At 42.0% G+C, this 26,445-nt stretch overlaps 1 protein-coding gene across 3 annotated transcripts in view; it reads left to right on the forward strand.

Moving 5' to 3' along the window:
* Positions 1-26,445, forward strand: part of SLC15A2 (solute carrier family 15 member 2) — a 78,206-nt gene that overhangs the window by 23,751 nt on the left and 28,010 nt on the right. For all 3 annotated transcript variants that reach the window (XM_083739750.1, XM_083739751.1, XM_083739749.1), the window contains 10 exons: positions 8,121-8,211; positions 12,543-12,620; positions 14,542-14,624; positions 16,623-16,709; positions 17,683-17,772; positions 20,882-20,926; positions 22,543-22,575; positions 22,804-22,892; positions 23,748-23,829; positions 24,761-24,886. In XM_083739750.1, the coding sequence (XP_083595876.1) occupies positions 8,121-8,211; positions 12,543-12,620; positions 14,542-14,624; positions 16,623-16,709; positions 17,683-17,772; positions 20,882-20,926; positions 22,543-22,575; positions 22,804-22,892; positions 23,748-23,829; positions 24,761-24,886 (804 nt within the window). The remainder of the gene's footprint in view (positions 1-8,120; positions 8,212-12,542; positions 12,621-14,541; positions 14,625-16,622; positions 16,710-17,682; positions 17,773-20,881; positions 20,927-22,542; positions 22,576-22,803; positions 22,893-23,747; positions 23,830-24,760; positions 24,887-26,445) is intronic.

Raw genomic sequence — 26,445 nt, forward strand, 5'->3', positions numbered from 1 at the left:
GGTTAAGTTGATCTTTAGAAGTTGTTAAAAGCTAATCGTTAATGGAGACTAGGAGACCTTTGAATGTTTCACCCCAAAATTCCAAACTCTGAATGGAGAAACAGCTGTTTTCTTTTGGAAGATCATTATCATGTACACTCTGCTTCAGCCGTGTATTCCTTAAGGAGGATGTACTAAGGTTCACTTCATATGTAGGAATGTAAGCAGGCATTGATTTGTGTTCTGTGTTCATCGTACGCAGTATTGCTTCTGCTCTGCTGCATGTCAGCATCCAACAAAAACTACCTTATTCGTCTTGCTGTCCACTGTGGTGGAATTTTACATAATTAATTACATTCTTGTTGCATTATTCGACAACATTCCTTCCAATGCAAAGGCCATTTATTGCAGTGCAAAGGAAGCACAGTGCAAATGGAAGGGAACCCCAGCAACAATTATGCAATCGTTTGCAGGCTGAAAACAACCACAATGAATACCAATCCTATTCGCTGGATTGATTTCCATTATGGACATGCACTAAATAAGCAAATGTCATTAATTTCCCTTCCTGTTTTCATTCCCATTAGAATTCTCCAACATCCCTGCGAAAAGCAGACATGTGAGCAGACTCATGTTTCTGCTTTCCGCGGGTTATTTGGCCTGCAAAAAATAGCAAGCGCATGCATTTACCCTGCAGGTTGCTGTGCTTCAATTTAATGTGCATAGGTTCCAGATGCACACTGAGAAGGGGAATAACACTTGTCACACTTGACTTCTGCAAAGAAGGCAGGGTAGAGTATCTTTCGCAGGGATTGGGACCTTGGTGTTCAGCCTACAGAGCAAGGGTGACCTGGCAGCTTTTATACAGGCAGCACCACATGGTCTATTCTAGCCTACTGCTGTGAAGAGAATTACTTGCTGTCTGATGTGGCTCTTTTCCTTGTAGTTCTCCTCAGGCTGGAGCTTGTTAGAACTCACGGGATGCCTACCTGCTGCAGGCCACAGATTTAAGGCTTACTATGGGCTTAAGTCAATGCGTTTTTATCTGGCAGGCAAAATCCTTGACTTCCCTTCATTTTGTCACTCAGCTTTATGCCAATTTCTTGACATACTGTTTAAAATGAGCCACCCCAAAGTATTCAGTGTATTGTAATGTAACTTCCTGCCCCTGTGTCTTAGGACCACTTCTCCCATTATGCTTTAAAGTAATGGGTGCATTATGGCAAGCTGGAGTATATATTCTGTGGCAAGGCAGGTAGGATTATGTGCAAAAAAATGTGATAGGGAAGGTTGTGTACATACACAAGGCATTGCATTGCTGTTCTTTGCATCAAACATTGTATCAAATGCCTGTATGGACCTCTTTAGGTGCTCATGGGCTGCAGCCAGCAACCTTGGCTAATTAAGGGTTCCAAAATTTATGTATACTGTTGTTTAAACAGGTACTTCAGATATTTAGGATTAAAACTCCCATCTGCCATCAGTCAGCTGCTGTGGGAGTTGTAGTCTGAAACATCTGGCAAAGACTGCACCATCATAGCACCTATGACTCCCTCCAAAATCATAAGGTGCAGAACTGCCCTTACTCTGCAAAATAACATGTACAAATAAGAATTTCACTACCACTGCAAGATGACATGTCATTTCCTCACCCCCACTACTTCCACTTAACAATATAATTCATTTACACACGGTGGGGAGTTGTGCTTAAAATATTTGCAGACTGTTGTCAACTGCTACCTAGCCTACGAAATTCACTTCAAGACAGATGTAAATTGTGGAAATTGTGTTGAATTGTTGTAGTGCTGGTCATTCTGAATCCTGCTCCAGAAATTATGACAAGCACATTGAAATCAATTTGAATGCATTTCAGAAATCTACCACATGTTCACGATGGATCCCTTACCTCTTCCCCACATTATTCTGTTTTCACATGATACCTGTGGTCTTGGGATATTTTAACACTTTCATGACAAACCATCTTTCCTGCAGTTCTGCAATATCAACTTTCATGTCAAGCCTTTTTGCAGCTTTGAACTATTTGCAACGCCATTATGGATGAAAGAGGCAATAGACTCCCCCAAATGTTGTGAGTCCTGTGAGCTCTCTTGCTCCATGAAAATGATGAACTGTCTGCAACCCACTGTCTTTGGGATATGAGAGTGGCTTTATCACACTTCTGCATGCCCAAGAGTGACTACGCATGCAGCTTTACAAGAATGACTACAGCTTTTAAAATGCAGTGTGATAGAGAGTGAAAATGCATGTGCACAAATATCCAGTTTTGAATTAAAGCAAATAATTGAGAAGGCAGAATGGAAGTACATCAGTAACTGAAGGGATTTCAAAGCAACCAACAGAAATCCACCAAAATCCAATTATACCGGAATCCAATTCTAGGAACCAAGAAAATGGCATTGACAATGGAATCTCTTCTATAGGCTTCACACTTGGATTGACTGACTCAAGATTCGCTTTCTTTCCCCTCCGTGGCATCAAGATTATTCAAGAGATTTCAAAGCAACCAACAGAAATCCACCAAAATCCAATTATACCGGAATCCAATTCTAGGAACCAAAAAAATGGCATTGACAATGGAATCTCTTCTATAGGCTTCACACTTGGATTGACTGACTCAAGATTCGCTTTCTTTCCCCTCCGTGGCATCAAGATTATTCAAGAGATGTACCAGATGTGATTGCTCATAATGAGACATACATTTACATCTTAATTGTGGACTCCCAAGTTGGGGAGGCATTTAGCTGCTGAAAATGCATGAAGAACTAAGCCAGAATCAAAACAAATATGTCAAGGGGCTCAGGCTCATGCACTGCCTTTTTGGAAATTCACACCTCACGTTATGGATGCTGCTGCTGGGAAGTAACAAAGTGGGGAATGATCTTTGAAGTTTTCTTCTGCAGCTGCTAAGTGTTGACAGATGCAGTTGCTCAGCAGGTGCCTGTGCATGGTCTGTGGGAGGTGGAAACCAGTGAAGTCATCAAAACTGGTTAATTCAGGCATAAGATGCTTTAGGGATTTTGAGCCTGGTGATCCTTTCACCTTCCCTCGAATCCTAATGAGATCTCTAAAAAAGTCACCAGCCCATGATATCCACAGTACAGCTTTGAAAGTCCATGCGAATGCTGAAATCACGCTTTCAAAAGCTTGAGAATGATTGCTGACAGAGCTTTAAGGCTATAAGGTCCTTCATGCAGCATGGACCTTAAGCAAAATAAATAACTTCAAACAAGCTACATGCCAAGAATCCCAAGTGCCTTCATAATTTCAGAGTCGGTCCTGAATACCAGAAAGCACCAAATGGATAGCAATATGCTAAAGCAAGTGGAGGCAGTGCATCATTTACATCAGTCTATATAGGCGCAGGCTAGAGATAGGGGAGAAACTGGATTCAGTTTGCATTAAAAGCCAAATTAATCAAATTTGCACTTTCTGAAACAGTATGAGATCTGAAACAGCCATCCTTTAGAATTCACATTTTTCTAAATTTTGTGATGCAGTTCTGTAACCAGCTAATGTATACCCAAAAAAGGCATATATTAGGTCAGTGTTTTTCAACCTTTTTTGGGCAAAGGCACACTTGTTTCATGAAAAAAATCACGAGGCACGCCACCATTAGAAAATGTTTAATATTTTTTTCTTTAATGGCAAACAAAAATGTTGCAGACCGTTCTCTGCTCAGCGGGGGTCGATCCGCTGATCCCCGCTGAGCCGGCAGATGACAGCTCTGTCTCCGCACTGTGTGCGGAGAGGGAGATGTCAGAGCCCCACTGCTCTCTATGGGGAATCGGATGAGAGCGGACCGCCTGTCCACTCTCATCCGATCCCATCCGATCTGATCCCCACCCAGGAGGGATGGAAAATAGGGTGGACACAGTCCAGCGACCGCCTAGTGGGTGAAAAGTTGACATTCTTTTTTAAAAAAAAAAATCTTTCGAATTTTTCAATTTTTCCCACGGCACACCAGGCAACATCTCGCGGCACACTAGTGTGCCTCAGAACAGTGGTTGAAAAACACTGTATTAGGTAACAGTATGCATAAGCATGAATATATTAGTTGAAATAACATTCAATAATTCATTATATTAGGAGAAATTGCTTGCAAAATGTGTTTATGTGGAGAAATTCACACATGCAGAAGAATTTCATGAGGATTTAGAAGAAAACAGAAAATCTACAAATTGCTGCTGAAATGTAGAGAATTGATTTTAAGAAGGGATCAAAACAGACAGACCCTACTATCCCTAGTCACAGTCACCAGAAAAAGCACCAAAAATGGTCTTACATGGGGACAGCCAAGGTGATGTCCTCCAGATGTTTGGGACTATAATTCTCATCATACTCAGTCAATGTGATGAAGGGTTAGGGATGACAGAAGGTGTAGTCCACATCTGTTGGGACTCATCTTGGATAACCCCTGTCTAACAGCAGTTAGCAAACTTTGCTCAGTCTTGGGTTTGATGGATAGGCTGTAAGGAACCAGTGTTGGCCTTCACATAGCAGGGCTATGGTCCGATAGTTGGTAGTGGGGATTATTTAGCTCAAGGGGCTAATAGGTAAATGGATGAAACTGTAGCACAATTTGTCCCTTAAAGAGTTACAGTGAAAAGTCATTTGCAAAATCTTAATATTTATTTTCATTACTTGTATTTCTGTATATATATAATTAGTAATCTGGAAACCAAATTCAACTGCAGAAAATTACATTTGCTATACTTAGTGTGAGCAAAAAGGTTTCTGTGCATACTAATTATGGTCAACAGCTCTTGATTTTTATAATTAAGCTATAGGCTAAGCATGGACTTTTTTCTCTTCTGTTTATAGAAAATGTGGCTAAGCCATGCTTCCCTTTCAATATTACTGTATTCACTCAAAATGAAATTCAGCTGTTTCCAGATGACCCCAATTCATCCTGATTTGTTTACAGGGAGGCTAGATAATGCAGTGGCGTAGCGTGGGTTGTCAGCACCTGGGGCAAGGCAAGTAATTTGTGCCCCCTAGCCCATGGATTTGCGCCCCCTAACCCATGGATTTGCGCCCCCTAACCCTAACCCCCAGATGTTGCGCCTGGTGCGGCCGTCCCCCCCTGCACCCCCCACGCTACGCCACTGAGATAATGTGAGCTATTCACTGAATATTGAATGTGGTGAGGTTAAACAATGCTGCATTTTCCCTGTGACTTTCTTTGTCATAAAAAGTCCATGGGGTAGGGTTTGTTGTGCAAGACCTTCCAAGCACCTGTAATTAGACAATCATAATTTGCCAGCATGTGATTTAATCCCACCCCTACATAGTGACCTTCTGCCAACCTAGCAGTTTGAAAGCACGTCAAAGTGCAAGTAGATAAATAGGCACCGCTCTGGCGGGAAGGTAAACGGCGTTTCCGTGGGCTGCTCTGGTTCTCCAGAAGCACGGGTTAGTCATGCTGGCCACATGACCCGGAAGCTGTACGCCAGCTCCCTCGGCCAATAAAGCGAGATGAACGCCGCAACCCCAGAGTCGGTCATGACTGGACCTAATGGTCAGGGGTCCCTTTACCTTTACCTTACATAGTGACAGTCTGGAACCAATCATAGATTCACACTTACCAGAATTTTGTGATACAGTTCTCCAAGCACAAAACAGTTACAAAAATGCGTATATTGGGGGGAAGTGTGCATAAGAATAAAGCTGTTTGTGGAAGTAACATACAAAAGTGCATTGTATTTGGGGAAGATGCTTGCAAACATCTGTACGTTAGTCAGAACTGCATATTAAAATACGTTCTTTAGGAGGAATTGGCACTAAAATGCTGACACATTTAAAAAAGAATTCTTAAATAGCTGCAAAATTTGGAGAACTGATTTTAAAATTGGAAAAATGAGAAACTGAGAGAACCTAGATAGATAGAGCCTTTCATCTGCAGTACCAGGTTCTGTCTGAATGTTGTTGCTCATGAATAAATGCAACTATTGAAGTTCTCCTGACTCCGGCTGTTTCCTGGACAGATCCATTGCAAGATTTCCTCACACAATGAATACCCTTCCCAAACCCACAGAAGACTTCACTGTCAGCATAAAAAGGTCTTTGGATACAATTGAAAGTTCAAAGTGAGGGAGCTCTCCAGATCTCCGCCATAAGAGTCTGCCACAGCATGGGACCAGTATGCTGTGGACCCCAACTTGTTGTTGAAGCCACCTGGTCCTCTGTAACATGAGGGACAACAAACAGCATTTCTCTGTGTGAGCTCAGTGAGCAAGCTGAGATATGAAAAGCTAAAATCAACAAAGGCACTTTCAATTTCATTATAAAAATAATCAGAGAGAAAGCCTAATAGATGAGCAGGGGGAGGATGTTCCAGAGACAAAGCACCATGATTGAGTCCCATCTCTTCTTGCTGTTCACCTCCCCTCAGAAGATGGAGGCACTCTGATCAGGTCCTCCAAAGAAGATATTAAAGGCTGTGCGGGCTCATGAAGGAGCTTTACCTAAATATGAAAGCATTTTGGGATAGTAAATTGGCACAAGGAAGGGTGGTCTACAAACTGGTGAAAAATAAATAAAGGTTTGCTGTTGCACCTCTTAAATATTATTAAGAAAATAATATTTGAATTCCACCCATTCATTATCATAGTCTGCCTGTGAAACTCCACCACCTTGAGCACTGGAAGGTAGCTCTGCACATAAAAAATCTATATGGGGCAATTTCTCATTACTGTATAACGATTTTGAACCTTTTTATAAATTAAATAACCGCAGGAGTTCATGTAAAAAGAGGAGCAGACATTTACATATATTGCTCTCCCTCCTGCCATTTTCTCACGTCGGAATCAGCCTGTGCCAGTACAAAGAGAACTGAGTCTGCCTATTATTTTTGCCAACTTCAGAGTCAATAATAGTGAGAGGTGCCATTAGAGCAGCACTTTGGGGCAAACAGAGAGGGGCCCTACTCAGCAGGAGGAGCTACAAACACAGCAGGGCTGGCTTCCCACACTTTAAAGTACGTGAAGTAATGCACATTACCATCTTAAAGAGTCCCTTCTCTAAGTCCAGAATCAAAATCATCTAACTGTGCTACTCACATTAGAGTATAGCTGAATAGCTGTAAATTGGCCAAGGCTTCTGAGCACATATTGAGTCTGAGTTTTTTTATTTCGCTGGCGGCTCTTTGCTCTGCTCTGTCATCCACAATTAAATAAGTGATTGTGAAACCTGAATCTTTGGCCTATTACCTGGAAACTTGTTGCTCTTGCCTGGTTCTAACTTCCTGAGCTGGGCAACTGGAACACTTTTGATTTCTATGGCTTATTTTTAGTTGTGTTCTGATTAATGAAAAGGAGCAGCCATAAGATTCTGCATGGCTTCGCTAGCTTTTTTAGAATGCCCTGGCATAAGGCATGGCTGGCTGTCTGGCTGGCTGGAATCCACACTGTAGCATTTTGTTGTAAATTCCACCTGTATCTGCATGTAATGCATATTAGTAATATCAGTTCTTCTTCTGTGCTCCTGGTTAGCATAAGCAAAAGTTAATAGCCCCTTGAATTTGTCTAGCAAGGATATTTTTAGCCTACAGAAGTAGGTTCCGTTGAAATAAATGAGCTAATACTACGAAGCAAATGTACTTAAGGCTGAAATGTAATTTATATAATCCCAATTATTTCTTGCCTAACTGTGGCTTCACTTTGCCAACTTCTTCCACCCTTTTCCTTATCTGAGCTGTTGGTGTATGCTTTTTATAATGAATATGTTTCTTTTCCTATTTATGTTTTTGGGGAGAATATTGCCTAGACATGATGAGCTGTCAAGCACTGCCAAGTTGGATTGAATGAGGCTATATTGGGACTCAATTAAAATGCTCATTCTGAATAAGTAACTGCTACTCTCTCTGTAAATTCCCCCTCCCTCCACCATGCAAAGAGAAGAGAATCCTTCCTTCTACTTGTGTGTTTATATAGAAGTGTGAAGAAAGAGAGAAAATCTATATCTTGCCTTGATTTTAACCTTGCATTTTATTTTAGGTCAATACAAATGTATAATTCATAGTGGAGTGGAATTGATGGAGCCCCGTTGACAAATCCATTTCTATGTTTCTAAGCAGTGTTTAAAAAAATCTCTGATGTTGATTTGATCTTCTCTCATTTCAGGGCCAGGAAAGGAGCAAGTTCTTCTCTGTCTTCTACCTGTCCATTAATGCAGGAAGTCTGATCTCTACTTTCCTTACCCCTGTGCTGAGAGGTCAGTGTTGATTAACAACATGGATGGGTGATATTCCCACAGATATTGTTGGGCTACAACTCCCATCATTCTTGACCATTAGCCATGCATGGTGCGGCAATAGGAGCTGGAGTCCAAGAACATCTGAAAGGCCACCAGTTTCCCAGCATTGATTTAGAATGAAGGTGGGAATTAGATGCAGCATGACTATCCCACTCCCTTAGCTAATTGGGTTTTCCTGATTTCCACGTGAATAAAATCATATGTCTGTTTAGAGTGACTAGACCACAGTGATTCTGCTGAAAGAATAGAGAGAAGTTGTTTTTAAAACGGGATACAATTTGTATGTACAGCACTGGAACTTGGAGGGCTCCACAAAGAACACAACAGAACCCCATTCCCCCTTAGGAGGTGGAAACATGTGGATGACTCTTTAGAAACAGTGCCAGGGCAGTCTGGGGAATGGGAGGCATGGAAGCAGGAGGTCCACCTAACCAGCCTTCTCTACTTGGGGAAGGATTGCAAACGTGGAGTTCATGTTCCTTGAGTGAGTGGATCAGAGATTAGAGGACAAGGTGGAGATCTCAGAGTTGCACATGGACCTCCTGTTCACCAGAACAGCATGGCAAGCTGAATGCCTGTGCCTATGCCTATGCACTATAGTGGGGTTTGGGGATAGAAAAGGAGGAAACAATGCTCTTTTATCTGGTAGGGGGATTCCTTCATGTGCAGGTGCTGTACCCATGTTGCAAAGGATTGTGTCGTGTTTGTTTGTTTGTTTGTTTGTTTGTTTGTTTGTTTTAAGTACCATAAGACTTTCTGTGATATAAACATTGAAGAGAAGATGTGATTGAGTAAGCTCAGTTATGGATCCAACTTGCAATACAATACAAATCTTTATTATGGCCATAGACCAGCATTTTAAATCTGAAAAAGCACTTTAGAAAGCTAAAAGGTATTAAAGTACAAGATGAATATAAAAGTCTATAAGAATTTTAAAGAAACTAAAAGAATCCAAAATAAGGGTCATGAACATTGGACAGGTGTGGAAGAACACAAAAGGTTGATATATAAAGGCTTTAACTATTGTTTAAAGAGCACTCTGATATGTTCACTATAACTAATTTATGGCACAGGTCATCCTCCTATGACTCTGGAATGCTGCTATGCAGAACCTAGCAACACTATACATTGCAGCAGGATCCAACTTGCATTTCCCCAGCTTCTGCTCGTGATCTTCATTCCATTCCCAAACAGAAGGGCTGCTACCCTCAGACCAGCACAGAGTTCAGTATTCTAAATCCCATTGAGTTAAAAGCACAGATAATTGTATATTGGGCTATGACCAACAGATCTGGGACAAACAAAATGGTAGTCATTACAAGATAATGCCAGCCTGCCAGAGATGCCATGCTCTTTTGCTTATCCTATATTGTATCACTGAAGGGAACAATGTAGGAAGGAGGAAATATCTTACAGGTAGTCAGATAAAGGAGTTTTCCCTCCTGGTCTCATCTTCTCCCATAGAGAAGACATGACAAATACCGTAGATTCCGGCATATAAGACGACTTTTTAACCCCGGAAAAGAGGTTAAAAAGTTGGGGGTCGTCTTATATGTCGGGTATGGCTGCAGTGGGCGGCAGGCTCCACTCCACGCTGGAAGGAAGCTGCCCGGTGAAGCTGCACAGCGATGCTAAGCTGGCTTTGCTGGGCGGCTTCCTCCCAGCACAGAGCCCGATGCCCACTGCTATTTCGGAAGCTGCCAAAGCTGCCGCCGCCACCGTAATGGGCAGCGGGCTCCGCTCCGCGCCAGGAGGAAGCTGCCCGGCAAAGCTGCCCAGAATTATACATTCTGGAGTGTGCCCAGAGAAATAATTTAGGATAATAACATAATAGCAATTTCTCTTCTACATCACAGCAACTTTTAGGAGCATTATAGATTTGCAAAGGTTTTTAGTTAATGTGCCAAACTGAGTAAAGTTCTCTCCTGACCACCAAGTTGCAAAAGCCCATTTCAATCAAAACATCACTACCACCCTGATATTTAACATGTCCAAGTTAGGCTAAATGCTTCCCATTTCTTGCTTCATGTTTTGACTGCTCTATTTGGTAGCAGGAGTATGATAGCAACGTATTGAGAACAGTTGAGATGTTGTTAGGGCCAGGCCACGATCATTCTGGGATCTTCAGAACAGCAGTAGAGGCAGAATTATGCAGCTTGCTCTGCATTAAAGAATATAGAAATCTGCCATACAGCATTGTCAGACCGTGTAGATCAGAACTGTCTACACTGGCCGCCAACAGGTCTCCAGGATTTGAGACTGGGATATTCCTTCCCCTACCTGGAAATGCCAGGGATTAAATCGCATTGCCATTGACTTTGCATGGCCACCTATCCACAATCATCCAGTGAGACCTATGCCGAAAAACACTGCCCTAAAGTTCCCCGGCCAGTCTCCCACCCATACACTGACCAGATAGACCTGTTGAGCTTCAGCAAAATTGTTGTGTTCTGTGTTTTCAGCCCATGTCCTGAGATGCAAGGAGTGAAAGCAGACAGAACAAGAGGTTATCTTTAACATTGCACAGAGCAGCTCTCAGGAGAAAAACAATCACATCCACAGGAGCAAAGAGAGGACCATTTGTGTGTCTTGTGTGTTGTTTTTGAAACCTATTTAGTGTCTGGGGTTGGATTGGGAACTTGCTTGCCTTCTAAATTTAATCTAAAGTACAAGGCAGAAAGCAAAGCTATTTACCTGTGTCAACACTGGTAAGTAGGTGCTGCTCAGAACATTTTGTAGCTGATTGAAAAGGAAGCTTCTTTTAGGCTCTGCATCTTATATCAACATAGGTCAATGCCAGGACAAATAAATATTGTGGCATGGTGCAGAGTGGAATGTTTGGTTCTTAAGAGTCTTCCTTGAAGAGAAAAAAGAAGCACATTCCATTTAAAATTTGGCTGTTTTGTGTGGTCTCTGTGGCTACTATATTAAGCAAGCTATATTAAGTCCCAAACAGCTAAAAACGTCCTCTGGTGAAAATCAGAAATAACACGGGCAGTTCTGGACTATCAAATTTCAGCTTATGCCTCTGAAAGCAAAATACTGTAAATAACCCAACATTAGGCACAAACACAAAGGCAGCATTATAAACTTTAGATAAATATGTCACACATTAATAATAGCCAGTATATTTTTTTTTATCCTGTTGGTGTTCAGCTGTGAAATTGTTTTGTTTTCATTTGTTCCGGTGCAGAACAAACAGCATCTCTGCAACCACTTCTCCTGGAATATTTGCAGCTGGGTGTATGTAACCCTTGATTCAGAAGTTGGGCCACATTCATGAGTCTAGAGGTTTCTCTCTGACTTTCACTGTGTTCTGGCTTGAGTACCCAGCCAGGTGAGCCTGGGACTCCAGTCTGGATGCCTGGGTAACTGCTCCCTCCCCATCACTTTCACACCTACTACATATATCCAGGCACACACTGTTGGGAAGTGTTCTTATCAACAAAGTAATGTTGTGGCTTTTGGAGTCAGTGCAATGTTAATGTTTTGTGTATGAAAGATTAATTAAGGCAGGAGTTGTCATCAACCATTTTGGGGCAAGTTTGCAGATTGGATAAATGGGCACACATTTAAAGTACATCCAATGCACATTTGAAGCACACAATTCCAAACCAAGAAACTTGGCCCTTCCCAGATACAGCAATTCCCAGCACCCATAACAAACCAAATTTCCCAGGATTATTGCAGGGAGAGTTTTGTGTTTTAAATGTGCATGAGATGCACTTTTTAAAGTCATTTGCACCACACACACACCACAATCTAGCACATAGCATAACCTAGCCTATAGGCTACAATAAAATGCTTCTTTTGAGTTTAATTTCAATGAATGTAGGGGACCCTGCAGGCACCAGGGAAAGGTTCTGTGGGCACATGTGAGCCTACAGGTGCCCTTGACTTTAAGCACCAGTTCATACAATTTTTAAAATATTATTTATTACCCACCCTTCACCAGCTGGCTCTGGGGCAGGTTACGACAATTTTAAAATTCAACATTAAAAATAGAACAAATTACAGTCACAGGAATTGCCCTCAGAATGCCACATCCTGAGAAGTCTTAGAAAGTGAGCAGAGCCCTAGGCACGCTATTTCCTGATCTGCATACATTCTGAGCCACTCACAAAACTGATTCAGTGCATGCAGGTATACTAAGGAAAACTTGTCCTGTGTTGACTTCAAGCAAAGAAAAAGGTGGTAATGGGCATCTCTTTTTATTATGGCATAGGAAGGAAGGGTGGGAATCTGAATTGAAACATGATGAAAGGGAGTTCTGTTTCTGCTTCTCTTAGGTGATGTTGAGTGCTTTGGTGGAGACTGCTATGCCTTGGCTTTTGGTGTTCCTGCTGCTCTCATGGTCATCGCTCTCAGTAAGTAGGTGGTGCTGTAACAGAGCAGTGGCAGTGCTAACATCTTATCTACCCCTTTGCAATACTGTATTGCTTGAAGCAGAGCAACTGGATGTACAGTCGCTCACAGCAGAGAATCAGTGTCCACCCAGAGGCCCGGAGAAATGCTGCCTTTTGCTTTGGAGAGAACAATCTGTGCAACGAAAAAGGCAGTGTTTCCTACCACCACCCACCACCACCCCCAGCTTCTATTTGTCTAGCTGCTTTAATGCCATCTGGAATAGAAGTCTTCCCAGCAAAGACTAGGAGATGCCACTAGACAGCAGCTGATGTTGCAGGAATGGTCCCCCTTCACAAACACCAAACAAAGCCCAACAACATGCCAGCAGAATCCTAGAAGCCTCCTGTTTACCACATGGTTCCTTTGTATTCGTGTACTGTGCTTGTTGGATATCATCTGACATTACTGTTTGAATAGTACATCACAGAAGCAGTCAAAGGAAAACACGCCAGCAAATGCTGCAGTTCTTTTCTTTCACCTTTTTTTTTAAAAAAAAAAGTCTCCCCAAAATGGATTTGTTGCTGTTCCTGCTATTTGTTGATATGGCTGCAGATCCTTCAGTGATATGTGGTGGGCACAACTAAGTTTCAGAGCATATATTGGAATGGACCAAAGCTAAGATTTTAGTTAGTTCTCTCCCCCCCCCCAATTGGGTTATTAATAATTATGGCTCAAGGTACGCATGCACACATGTGTGTGTGTGTGCGCGCGCACACACACACACACACACACACACACAAGCCCAGATTAAATGCCAATTCAAAGCATGCTTATATTTTACTTGTGTGTTTCTTTACATGTATACTGTGTGCATGCCAGCACATGCCTGTGATAGCAACAAAATTAAATGGCAGAAGAAATCAGATGACTGGACCATTTAGTCCAGTATTTCATTTCTTACAGTGACAAATGAAAAAACAACAACATCAGATTTTGAGTATTTTTTATGCATGATGATTTTCAAATCTGCTCTTGCTTGTGTTGGGTTAGGCAACATTTAAAAACTACTTTGTCCAGAATGCTCAATCGCACCACAGATGCCTCCCTCCATCCCACATCATTCTCTTGTCCATGAGCAATTAAGCACAACGTAGATAGTGGTGACAAAGCTAAGTGTTGGAAGTTTCAGGACAGACAAAAGAAAATGTTTCTTCACACAGCACATAGTCAAACTATGGGATTTGCTCATAGCACATAGTCAAACTATGGGATAGATGTATTAACGGCCACCAACTTTGATGCATTTGAAAGAGCAGCAGATGAATTCATGGAGGATAAAGCTGTCAATGGCTACTTGCCATAATGGATACATTCTACCTCATCTGTCAGAGGCTGCATGCCTCTGAATACCAATTGCTGGGAATCTTGCTGTTGTGCTCAGATTCTTCTCAAGGGCTTCTGCTGCGCTTCCAGTTTAGCCACTCCCAAAACAGGATGCTGGACTAGATGGGCCTTTGGCCTGGCCCTGCAGGGCTTTTTGTAAGTTCTTGTGTTGAATTATGGAGTGGATGTGCAGCTGTATGCGCCAGCACCTCCTCCACACTTTATTCCGCCCCCCCATGCATTATTTGAACACCTAAATAAAGTTTATAGCAATCAATGTTTGGGGACACTTAGATTTTTTTCTTTAAAAATGCATTCTTTGTCTCAATGGACACACTCTTCGTAAGATTTCTAAAGCAGTGGAAAGTGATTCTGCTTGGTCAAGGCAAGGCACCTGATTTTTGACTGTGCATCCTGCCTCTGTGCCACTTTCCATGCTATTCTGAAAGGTCCCTATACCCCCAGGACCAACTATGAAATTTTCTTCATGCAGATGCATAGCTACATTGGATGTACAGTAACTACTTTTGTCTACATTTGCCTACACTTCTTTTATAGTTGTGTTTATTGCTGGAAATGGAATGTACAAAAAGACTCCACCAGAAGGAAATATCTTACTCGAAATTTGCAAGTGTATTGGGGTAAGTGTGTTTCTTAGATATCCTTTTCATGCATGACTCTGAGATTGTAAAATCATATTTTCCACATGTCTGACCCTGATGTTAATTGATTAGCCATATGAGTTTTACAGTGCAATCCTATATAGATTTGCTTAGAAATAAATTCCACTGCAGTGGAATCATGCCCACTGCTGCTGCTTCTGGCCTCTATGTTCCACACAAACAGGCCCTGGGCAGAATACCTGATCAACACAATGAAGCAGAGGAGGGGCGGGCAGCCAACATTATCCTGCTCCCTGCTGGATATACTGATTATCTCCACTCTTTCAGTCATCTGCATAGGGCTTTTATGTCAATGATTCCAAGAGCCAGCTTCAGATTGGAGAAGGGACTTTAGCCAAGTAGTCATTCAGACTCAAAGGTAATACATGGGAATATTTTGTTCAACTTCTCTCAAAGCATAACTGCATGTTGGATCTAAACCAGAGGGCTTGGGGCCAAAAACGTTCATCGGCTTCGCTGCTCAACATCCAGAATGGCTCCCTACCATCCATCATCCTGATTAGTATTACTTTACTCCAGCACTGAGGTCACTGTGACAATTTGCACAACAAGGCATTTGAGGCTTAAAAAAAAAAATTAGGAAAAATATAACTCAGGGGTGTGATGCAATGGACATGTGAAGAATTGTGAATGGTATGAAGGGTTATATTACATCACTTTCTCATTCTCCCCTTCCTAGCATATTAGAATTCAGGGTCAACCAGTGAAATTGATTGGCACTGTATTAACTGCAGTCAAAATAAGTTGTTTCTCATGCAATCATTAGTACATAATTATCATATGAAATTCATCACCAGAAGGTGTGGTGATGGCCACTAGCCTTAAGCTGGTTTCTTAAAATGGATTAAATAGCTCGATAGGGAATGGGTTGCTCAGTGGCTATTAGCCATTACAGATAAATGGAAATTCTCTGGCCAAAGGAAGTACAATTGATGATGAGGTGCTGGGTATGGCTGCTTCAATAATCATCACACCCTCCTCATTAACATAGGGTTGCCACTGCAGTGAGTAGGGCTCTATGGGCCCCTGTAAGGGATCTACTGTTGACCCTCTGGGCCTCCTGACACTTCTGTACCTTATCTCTGCTGTCATTGTTCATCTGCCTCCTCTGGACATGCAAGGAGTGAGCAGAGGGAGGAGGAAAAACAGCATCCTTCAGTTGCCTTGAATTCTCCTTCTGGGTCCTGAAGGAGAGGGAAAATAATGGCCAATGGCAACAGCAGCAAGGAGGAGGTGGACTCTCTCAGGGATGGGGCCCACTTGGAGTTGGCAGTGGGCCACTGACAGAATGTTGGGGTGAATGAAACTTGGTCTTACTTTTCAAGGACAGGAAACTTTTCTGTATCATCTAGATTTTCCAGATCAACATTTCCAAAATAAAGGACACTGCAGATATGTGGTCAACTACAGAGTTGCATATGTGAAACTTACCAGCAGCTGTTAAATGTTGCCACTTTTTTTCTGGTGAAAAGAAAAAGACCAAGAATTGCAGGAACAATATCAAGCATGCCACGCATGCCATCATTTACTTTGCTGGACTAAGGGGTATGGAACCCAAGGCCTTATTCATACAACAAATGCCATTACCCAGAAATAATATCCTTTGTGTCTTGTGGAAGTCATCCAGTGAATCAATGAAAGGGATGAAACCTGATTTAAGACAGGGATGAGGAACCCGTGGCCTTCCGGATGTTGCAAGACTGCAATTCCCATCGTCCCTGACCACAGAATATGCTTGCTGGGGTTGATGGGAATTAGTGTCCAATGGTATCTGAAGGGCCACAGGTTCTCCACTCATGATATATGGCATGAGAGTAGGGTCAATAAAACAATATAAGATTGTGTAAGAAATGATGTAATTAATTGTAATGGGCTTTACGCAGTGGACTAAGTTAAACAAATGTAGGAGCAACTCCATAACCTACACATCTCTCAATTGCTTTTATTCCCCTCTAGTTTGCTGTTACAAACCGGATCAAAAATCGATCCCGACACATTCCTAAAAGGGAGCACTGGCTGGACTGGGCCTCAGAAAAATACTCAGTAAGTCAATATTTGGATTTGAAGTATTTTAATATATATTCCTCCAATAAGATGTGAGCTTTCAGAGTATAACAGCTAGAATGTAGAAATGGATCAACCTCATCTTCATTCAAAATCACTGCAAGTGTCTCCTGAAGACCACTGTAAGTGTCTTCAGAGAATGTACAAAAAATACATTCCCCCCCCCCATTGACTTCAGTTTTTTTATGCATGTGTGCTTCCTTTATGGAATGAATACACATTTTTGCAACACTGCCTGGGAATCGTAGGGTGAATACAGGGAAACTGAAGCTCCCAACATCAGCCATAGTGGACATTTGTTTGTAAACCGTCCCTTTCCCAAAACAAAGCACCCAAGATCACAGGAGTTTAGATCGGAACCAACCCAAGTTTGCCACCATGAGCACACTGTTCAGGAAGGTGCATCCAATTCCAGCTCTGTGGTTAGTGCGCCTCTATTATAGGCATGTGTTTGTCACAATCACACCTTAGGATTTTAGTGTATACCTGAAAAAGTAGTGTGTTCCCTGATACTGAGATACATTGATTTGGTGCAGTGCATGTCTGCCTACCCGTTTTCTTTGTTCCTCCCTTGTGCTTGCTATATTAGCTCACATTGTTTACAGTACATTTGCTCAAATATCCATAACCAGATCTGCCATGTGTGATTATTCTGCAGTAACTGGGTCACCCCAAATATGCATAGACATAGCTCTCTTTGCATCAGCCTCCAAAGTCATTGCATCTAAAATGTTCCACAATGGAGCTGAACAGATTGAGAAGTACCTGAACACATCAACTGCCGAACTGGTGTACTTAAAGCATAAAAGTTGATATTAGGGAAAACACACATATTTTCCTACACAGAGTTCACCTCCATGCAGCAAAATTATAATGTCTGAGACCGTTGCTTGTAGACCTTTCTTTCCTACTAACCACATTATTGCCTTTTGCTTTGTGTTTCCCTTCACAGAACCAACTGATAACTGAAGTTAAAATGGTGACACGGGTCCTGTTTCTCTTCATACCACTGCCAATGTTCTGGGCTCTCTTTGATCAACAGGTAATGTGCAGTACTATCTAGTGTGGCTTCACTGTACCCCTCAGCCCCAGTATCAAGATAATGCAGCTGCAGGACTTTTTTTCAGAACAGGAGCAATGACATCATTGGGTAAAGCACCAGGGTAATTGGCAGACACACTTTGTTCTGGCAAGTGATTGAGCTAGTAATAAGGCTTTCAGGTCCTTTCCTTTAATGGGGTTTCTGCATTACAGTAGGTTAGGTTAGCAATTTAAATGGCAGTAGTACATCTTTGCAAGCTTGTTTTCATTTCTAATAAAAAGCTTAAGGCTACATTTCAGCTGGGCTGAAGATCTTTTCTTAAATTTCAGTGTGCTTTGCAAGTTTAAACCTATGCAGCCAGAAGTAAACACCACTGTGATCAATGGAACTTACTCTCAAATAACTAGGTATAGGGATACAGACAGGGTGCAAAAAAACCTTAGACTTTATGGTCCCACAGGACTCCTTGATTAGCTCCTGCACTTCAGAATTTACCACTACACCACTGTGAGTGAAAGTAAAAGGTGACCTTCACCAGTGACTTTCACAGTCTTATGTTTGGTTCTCTAGTTTTCTAAACTGTTTTTTTTAAAAAAAGCTGTCATGAAAATTCATCAGCAAATTGCTCCAAACATGCACAATTTTGTATGCAGTTTTACCTCCTAATACATATCAGTGCAATGCAATTTCCCGTAATCTAATGCATTTTTAACTCCGCCAAACCTTTATTAGGCCAGTGTTTCCCAACCTTTTTTGGGCAAAGGCACACTTGTTTCATGAAAAAAATCTCGAGGCACACCACCATTAAAAAATGTTTAAAAAATTAACTCTGCCTATATTGACTATATGCCGCTTGGGGCGGCAGCCTGTTGCCCGAAGCACAGGGAGCCCTACGGAGGGCTCCCCATGCTTCGGGCGAGTGTCTGCAACCCTGCGCGCCCGGCAGGAGCTCCTGCCAGGCGCACAAGGCTTGGGGCGGCAGCCTGTTGCCCGAAGCACAGGGAGCCCTACGGAGGGCTGCCCGTGCTTTGGGCGAGTGTCTGCAAGTCTTGCGCGCCCGGCAGGAGCTCCTGCCAGGCGCGCAAGGCTTGGGGCGGCAGCCTGTTGCCCGAAGCACAGGGAGCCCTACGGAGGGCTCCCCGTGCTTCGGGCGAGTGTCTGCAACCCTGCGCGCCCGGCAGGAGCTCCTGCCAGGCGGCAAGGCTTGGGGCGGCAGCCTGTTGCCCGAAGCACAGGGAGCCCTACGGAGGGCTCCCCGTGCTTCGGGCGAGTGTCTGCAAGCCTTGCGCGCCGGGCAGGAGCTCCTGCCAGGCGCGCAAGGCTTGGGGCGGCAGCCTGTTGCCCGAAGCACAGGGAGCCCTACGGAGGGCTCCCTGTGCTTCGGGCGAGTGTCTGCAACCCTGCGCGCCCGGCAGGAGCTCCCGCTGGGCGCGCGAGGCTTGGGGCGGCAGCCTGTTGCCCGAAGCACGCGGAGCCCTCCGGAGGGTGCCCCGTGCTTCGGGCGAGTGTCTGCAAGCCTTGCGCACCCGGCAGGAGCTCCCGTCGGGCGCGCGAGGCTTGGGGCGGCAGCCTGTTGCTCTAAGCACATGGAGCCCGCCTCCCTCCCACGGCACACCAGGCAAAGTCTCGCGGCACACCGGTTGGGAAACACTGTATTAGGCATTACAAGTATAGGCCATGATAAAACATCCATATATAAAATTTTAAAATATATACAAATAAACAGCCACGTAAAATATGTAATAACGAGGATTTTCATTGGAATTTCTTCTCACTAAATAGTGCCAGTAGTATCTAAGAGATACTGTTGACAAAAACTCAGCCACCCTTGCAGTTACTTCCAGGTTAATGTCAGACAGATAGAAACTAATATTTTCACTGTGCCGTGATATTAGACTACCCCAAAAAGGGGATAGCACATGTTTGTGTAGCTGGTTGTACAATGGACAGTAGAAAAGTTTCCTGTAATGCACACATTCAAGCAATTAAACAGAAGAAAATCCCTCTGATATTATTAGAGACCAAATTAAATTCAGCTTGTATTTAAAGGTGAACCTACCTAACCTGCACTTTTCACAACACTATGCAAACCAAAACACAACCACTGTTGGAAATTTTCACTTCTCCAAATTTTGCGATGCAGTTCTACAGCATATGCTAGGGTAAAGTATGCAATAAAATGCCTGTAGTGAGAACAATGTACAAAAATGCATTGGTCCATCAGCTTTCGTCAAGAGAAAATAATCAAACATCCCCAGAAATGATAGACATTGTGGATGTTCTTTGAATGTGCCAGACACTGTAGAACATATCATTCTGTTTAAATTTTCAATGACAATCCCTACACATGTGGATATTTAAGTTCAATGATGTAGTGGGCATATATTTGCCCCACCTCCATTCCTCTTAAGAGATCCTGGGGCACATTATACACTATAAGTCTATATCAAATTTATTTATACCAATTGTCACAATCAAGATAGGTGATGAGATCCTACACACACTTACATGAGAATAAGTTCCATTGAACTCAATGGGACTTGCTTCTCAATAGACATGTGGTGGATTGCACAGATAAGCCCTTGAAGATGAATCTATCCCTAACGACTTATTTTCCTTTTCATTGAGAAACATTGTTTCCGGGTTTCTTACAGCATTTGACTAACAGAAAAGGTATGAATAAGATACTTCCTTGTGTGGGAAATATACATGTCAAGAACTGGGTATTGCTTAGAAAATCTTACATTTGGTTCCATTTTTAAGAACAGCCTTCCTACCTTGGTTGTGTGCATAATTCTACCTGTTGCTTTAGCCTTTTCTTGGTTTGCTAAATGTGATTCTGTGGATTTTCTCCCCATTCAAAGGGTAGGCATTCAGGAAAAGAATTGGCAAGGTTCTGTTTCTGATAACAGATAAGGAGAAAATGCACATGCTTTCATTTAATTGCAATTATTATATATGTTAAGAATGTATGATGAATGCATTTTCATGTTCTGAACCTTAACAATATTTCATGGCCCTTTTTGGTAATTTGCTATTGCTTTTCTTTCCAATGTTGGCCATGCATGCAGTACTCCATGGTATTCATTTTGATCTGTTTTCTCCTTAGGGTTCTAGGTGGACACTGCAAGCCACTAAAATGAATGCTGACTTTGTAAGTAGATAGGGTTCATTCACGATAATTATATTTCTTCATTAAACAAATTCAAGTCAGTAGTTTAAATTATGGGCTGGCAGTGTAATAAAGGGTCACACTTCTATTGATTTTAAAATAAGTGCATCTCTAACGGAACAATAATTATAGACTTAATGACTGGTGGGGGGCAGGACGGGAGAACAATTTAATATGGAATAGAAGAGATATGGAGAGTATCCTCCAGCAATTAATATATTTTGGCTCAGTGAGATTCTGAGAGTCCCTAAGCAAATTCCTATTTGCTCTTTAGCCTACTGTGTCATATTATTTATTTAACAAAAATTGTGTACTGCTTGATAATAAAAAGACCCTCTAAGCGATTTACAGATATATAAAATACAACATCAAACTTTTCAGTAAAACCAGGTATTTAAAAGCTTTCAAAATATTATTAGATTAAACAGTAGCTAAAAATAGATAAAATACATTACGATCATCTTCATGGTCTTCCACTTACTTTATCATAGTACAGTGGTACCTTGGGTTACATACTCTTCAGGTTACATACGCTTCAGGTTACAGACTCCGCTAACCCAGAAATAGTACCTCAGGTTAAGAACTTTGCTTCAGGATGAGAACAGAAATTGTGCTTTGGCTGCGTGGCAGCAGCAGGAGGCCGCATTAGCTAAAGTGGTGCTTCAGGTTAAGAACAGTTTCAGGTTAAGAACAGACCTCTGGAACAAATTAAATACTTAACCCGAGGTACCACTGTATTGTTATGATTTTCAGCCTACTTTGTATTATTACCATCAGCAACAAAAGTAATGTTCAGTCAAGGTAGGCAAAGCCAGCTCAAAAGTGTTTTCATGCAGTAGGTGGACAAAATAGGATATTGGACTTCTGGCTGAAACTCTCTTTGACTAAGATTATTATAGGAAGATGATGTCTCAGCAGAGAGCTAAAGTCTACTGAAGCCTTATGGATGCAACCATGGTCTATGGTGTGGTTGGTTCTGCCTCTTGGGAAAGGTGGCTGAATTATGGAAGAGTCCTTGCCTGATTTTGCAGTCTTTGACTTCTGAGAGGATGGAGGTCCTGCAAGGGTCTCATCATCTGAGTCCAAGAATGGTGGCAGGGCTGTGTCATTGCACTGGGAGGGCCCCAAATAAGATACTGACAGTTATCTCCATGAGGAAGTGGTCTGAATCTTGTCACCATTGGTGTCCACTGCTGTGCACTACAAGGTCTCAGAGGTCAGGGATCATGACACATGACCAGGCGATTGAGCAAGGCAGGGCTGAGAACATAGTTCCAGTAGAGCATGACTGAGGAATCAGACAAATGCTCATGATACATTATGAAATTCATAAATAGATACAGTCCTGTTCTTAAACAAACAGTGTGTCCCTGTGGCTAGTCCCACGTCTGTTTAGAGAAGTTGTCTAAATACAGTTTGGTCTGAAATGCAATGAAGTTTTCTGCTATGGGATCTCTGTTATGTTCGGCAGATGGCTTGCTTCTAAAGCATTGTTCCTTTCATCCTCCCGCATGTGTTAGCTGTCTGCTTCACTGATGTCAGTTCTGCCACAGTTCCCTTATTTTGTTTGCTAACCAGTTTCAATCCTTTAATTTCAGGGAGGATTTGTCCTTCAACCTGACCAGATGCAGGTAAGGCAATGGTTGTCAGCTAGGGCACGTTGCTACTGTGTCGGAACTCGTATTGATGGCACTGGCATAGCACCAGCGATTCGTTGTTTAACCACTTCATCTATATAACTACAGACTGTATCCTGGCATTCCATCAGCACCAGTTGTGAATTACTCCCTATGGTGTATTTAGGACTGCAGCCTAAGTTACCATAAATGACTAATATAATGCATCATTTGGTTTTTCAGTTCTTAAATCCTCTCTTGATCCTTGTCTTCATCCCAGTTTTTGACTTCGGGCTGTACCCCTTGGTGAACCTGTGCAAATTTAATTTCACGTAAGTACCTGAACTTTCCCCCCTTTTGTTTAGAAAATGCAGTACAGATTCATGGATGCACACACTCTTGTAGGTTGAAAATGTCTAAGATTATTAGTCAAGGATGGATAGTTTTATGAAGGAGAGGTAACAGAAGGGAGAATCTCCTTCAATCTCTATAGCCTGTGAGTTCTAGGAAAATGTGGCCTACTAGTTAAAAAAAGATGGACTTTTCTGCAGCTTTTAGATATCCCCTCAAAGCAGAGGGACTGCATGCAAACACCAGCATCTTCTAGTTTTAGTGGTTTGTGGTGGGAGGCACCAGTATTTTTACAACCTTCCAATATTTTTCTGTCAAAGTAGAGCATCTTTATGTATTGAAACACTCTCCTAACTTGTGCTTCACTTCATTTAGGCCCAAGGGATATCCACACAAGCACAGATATCACATTTTGAAAATGTTGGTCATGATAGGTGCTCTGGGAGATGAGCAATTTATTTCTTACATGCCTTCAGCACTTGTAGTTCAATAACCCAAGGCAATTTTTCTGTCTGCTGCCCTAGAAGGGAGTTGGAGATAGATCATCAGTGGTGCTTTCCTCCACTTCACACATTAACTAAATGCCAAACAACGTTCCTTCCTAGAAGAGCTAAGGGGAAGATAATATGAAACTTGCTAGCACAGAGCATTTTTTAAATAGCTTATCAATTTGAATGGGCCTCGGTTATAGCCTCATAATAATATAATATGGAGGTTTTATGTTAAAAGAACAGCCTCCGTCTGTTCATATGCAATGATCTCGGATTCAGAGGAATTGCATGATTCATCTTAAATTACACATTTTTTGTAATTAAATTGTGTTTATTTACTATCAGACCCATTAAAAAGATGGCAACTGGCATGATCCTTGCGGGCCTGGCATTTGCAATTGCAGCTGTTGTAGAACTCAGGATAGAGGTAAGCGCTGAGCAGCTGTATGAAGCAAAGAGGTAAAGATACATGCTTCCTACCTCTATGTACCAATGCACTACCCATCCTCCCTCCTTGACTTGTTTTATGGTATTGGCTCCTGAATACACAATTTTAAAATATTCTTAGGTTTCAGATCCCTATTTTGGAACAGAGATTGAGTGTCATGAATCTGTAGATCAGAAAGTTATCTGGATCTAATCTGGATCATTAATAACCAGAATTCAGGGAATCATTGTGATTATATTGTGGCATACTCTTTTAATTAGGAAAGGCTATGTTGAAGCCAATTCCAAAAGAATATTGCCTTCAGAGCACATATTTGACAGACATAATCCTAGCAATAGCACACTGGAACTCATAACAAGTGGATGTTGCCTGAGACTCAGTGCCCAGGCCCAGTTCTTGTCCTCTGTGGTGCAGCTGCTGGTTCTTCATGCTTGGGTCCCATGCCAATCTGCTAATACCTGGAACAGGAAGACCACGTGAGATGGGCAGATGTTTCTGGTTCATCTCAGATGAGTAGGATGTCTTCCTGGACGCACACACTTCCTGTTCCAAACATGAATGGTGCAATGTGACACATGGCCACAAAGATGTGATGATCACATCACAAAAGGTAACATCAGCCCTAAAGTTAGAAAGAAACCCAGCTGTATGTATATTCTTGTATATATTATCAAGTAGAGGAAAAGTCTGTGCATGTGTGGAACACACTTCTTTTACAGCAACGTTTTCAAAAGTCTTTTATGCCTCTTTTATAATAACTACCAACCATCAAGATATCTATAACTAAGAGCTATGTTCTGTTGCTATTGTACAGCTTCAGTCAAGGAGGGAATAGGGTTTTGACTAACCAAGTGCTTAATATCACAGCTACCTACTGTAGTATTATAACTATGCACTTTATTTCCATTAGGAAAATGCTGTGCCAAAGCCAGTTTCAAAAGAAAGCTACATTCAGGTCCTGAATTTGGCAGACAGTGATATTGAAGTGGCAATCCAAGATTATGACCTGTTTCGACAGCCGATCAAACCATTTCAGGTGAGCTTATTGGTTATCTCCTTGGCAAGATCATTCCTTTTCAAAGTTAATACTTAACTTTCCAAGATACCACAGACAGACACCACAGAAAGATGCTGTGAACTGCCTTGAGATCTATGGATGAAGGGCAGTATTCAATGTTGTTGTTGTTATCACACCCCGTGATAATTATTGGTTCTGTGTTTTACATTCCATATGTATTTATTATTGTATGGATCTTTTCTCAGTCATTATGATAACGGCTTCTGTATGACAAAGAAAGCTTCCATTTCCTCATATATTCAGAAGAACAAGAAGATTTGACCTTCCTTCCCCTGTGTCTGTCCTACCATATGGAGCGGTGACACGTTTCTACAGGGCACTGTGCCTTTGACAGCAATCCCCATCCTCCCCAGCGTATTTCAACAAAAAAGGCACAGATGGCTGACTATATTTACTTATAATTAGGGGAAAAAAGGTTAAATCTTCTGGGATGAATATGTTCCCCAAAAAGCCTCTTTATATGATCTGTGTTTCCCATAGATCACAGTCAGTTTAGATCTGAAAGGAACATGCTAGAACAGGAAAAATTAAAAGAAGTGCACAGAAAGAATATAAAGAATGGGGTGGTTAACCAAAAGCGCTGAAAGTGTGGTTCTCTCCCCTTTTTCATAATTCTAGGGTTATCAGAAGTAAGTTCAAGCATGCAGTGTATCCAGCTGGCAGGCTTTCTGCATGATTTGCCACTGAAACTCAGTTAAGGAGGGAGTGTTATCATTTATGCTCCTCTTCCTTTGATTTGTTCATGCAGAAGCTTGGGATTCATTGAAGAAGTCTGGGCTGGAGCTTGGTCTTGTCCACCTTTTATATTTTTTGGCTTCCCTTTTGAAGTTGAACTTCCTGCCCACCTGATTCATCTAGATGTGAGAACTAGTGGAGAGGAGCGGCTTGAAACTTAGGTTTCTTCTACACTAACAGTTCAGTCTGAAATTGCCATCCTTAGTTAACTCACCTTTTCAGAGAAAACAGATGACATCATTGGCAGAGTATTGTATTCCATTTTCTGTATTGTCCTCCCATTTTTGTTAAACCTGAATTGTTGTGGTGTGATGTGATGTGTGTGTGCTGTAAATTGCAGGGGTAATCAGTCCAGCATGAACAAGTTGCTCTTGTTCCCATAGGATGGTTTTAGGTCCCAATTTTTCCATTATTTTTTTCTTTTTACATAGTGAAATTACATTATTTTGCTATATAAAAATGAAAAAGAGAGAGACCATTAGTAACTAACATCCCTGCTCCACTGCTGGAGCAGGAACTGACAACAAGGAAGAAGTTAAAGAAACCATTCAAGGGGCAATCAAGGGGCAATTCATCACTATTCTTCCAGCAGAAATTAAAGGAAAGCCACAAAAAGGCAAAAACTTAAATTAAAAGCACAGGATCACTTAAAAGATTCAACAGCCTATTTACTAATCTCCCACCTGTATAGTAAAACAGGCATAACCTGCAGATAGGTTCATACCTGCAGTATGGGGACAATGGGTTGTATCCAAGGCAGCACCAAGGGTTGAGTCCTCCAA

The sequence above is a fragment of the Podarcis gaigeae genome (genome assembly GCF_964106915.1).
Source record: "Podarcis gaigeae genome assembly, chromosome: 1".
NCBI lineage: Eukaryota > Metazoa > Chordata > Lepidosauria > Squamata > Lacertidae > Podarcis > Podarcis gaigeae.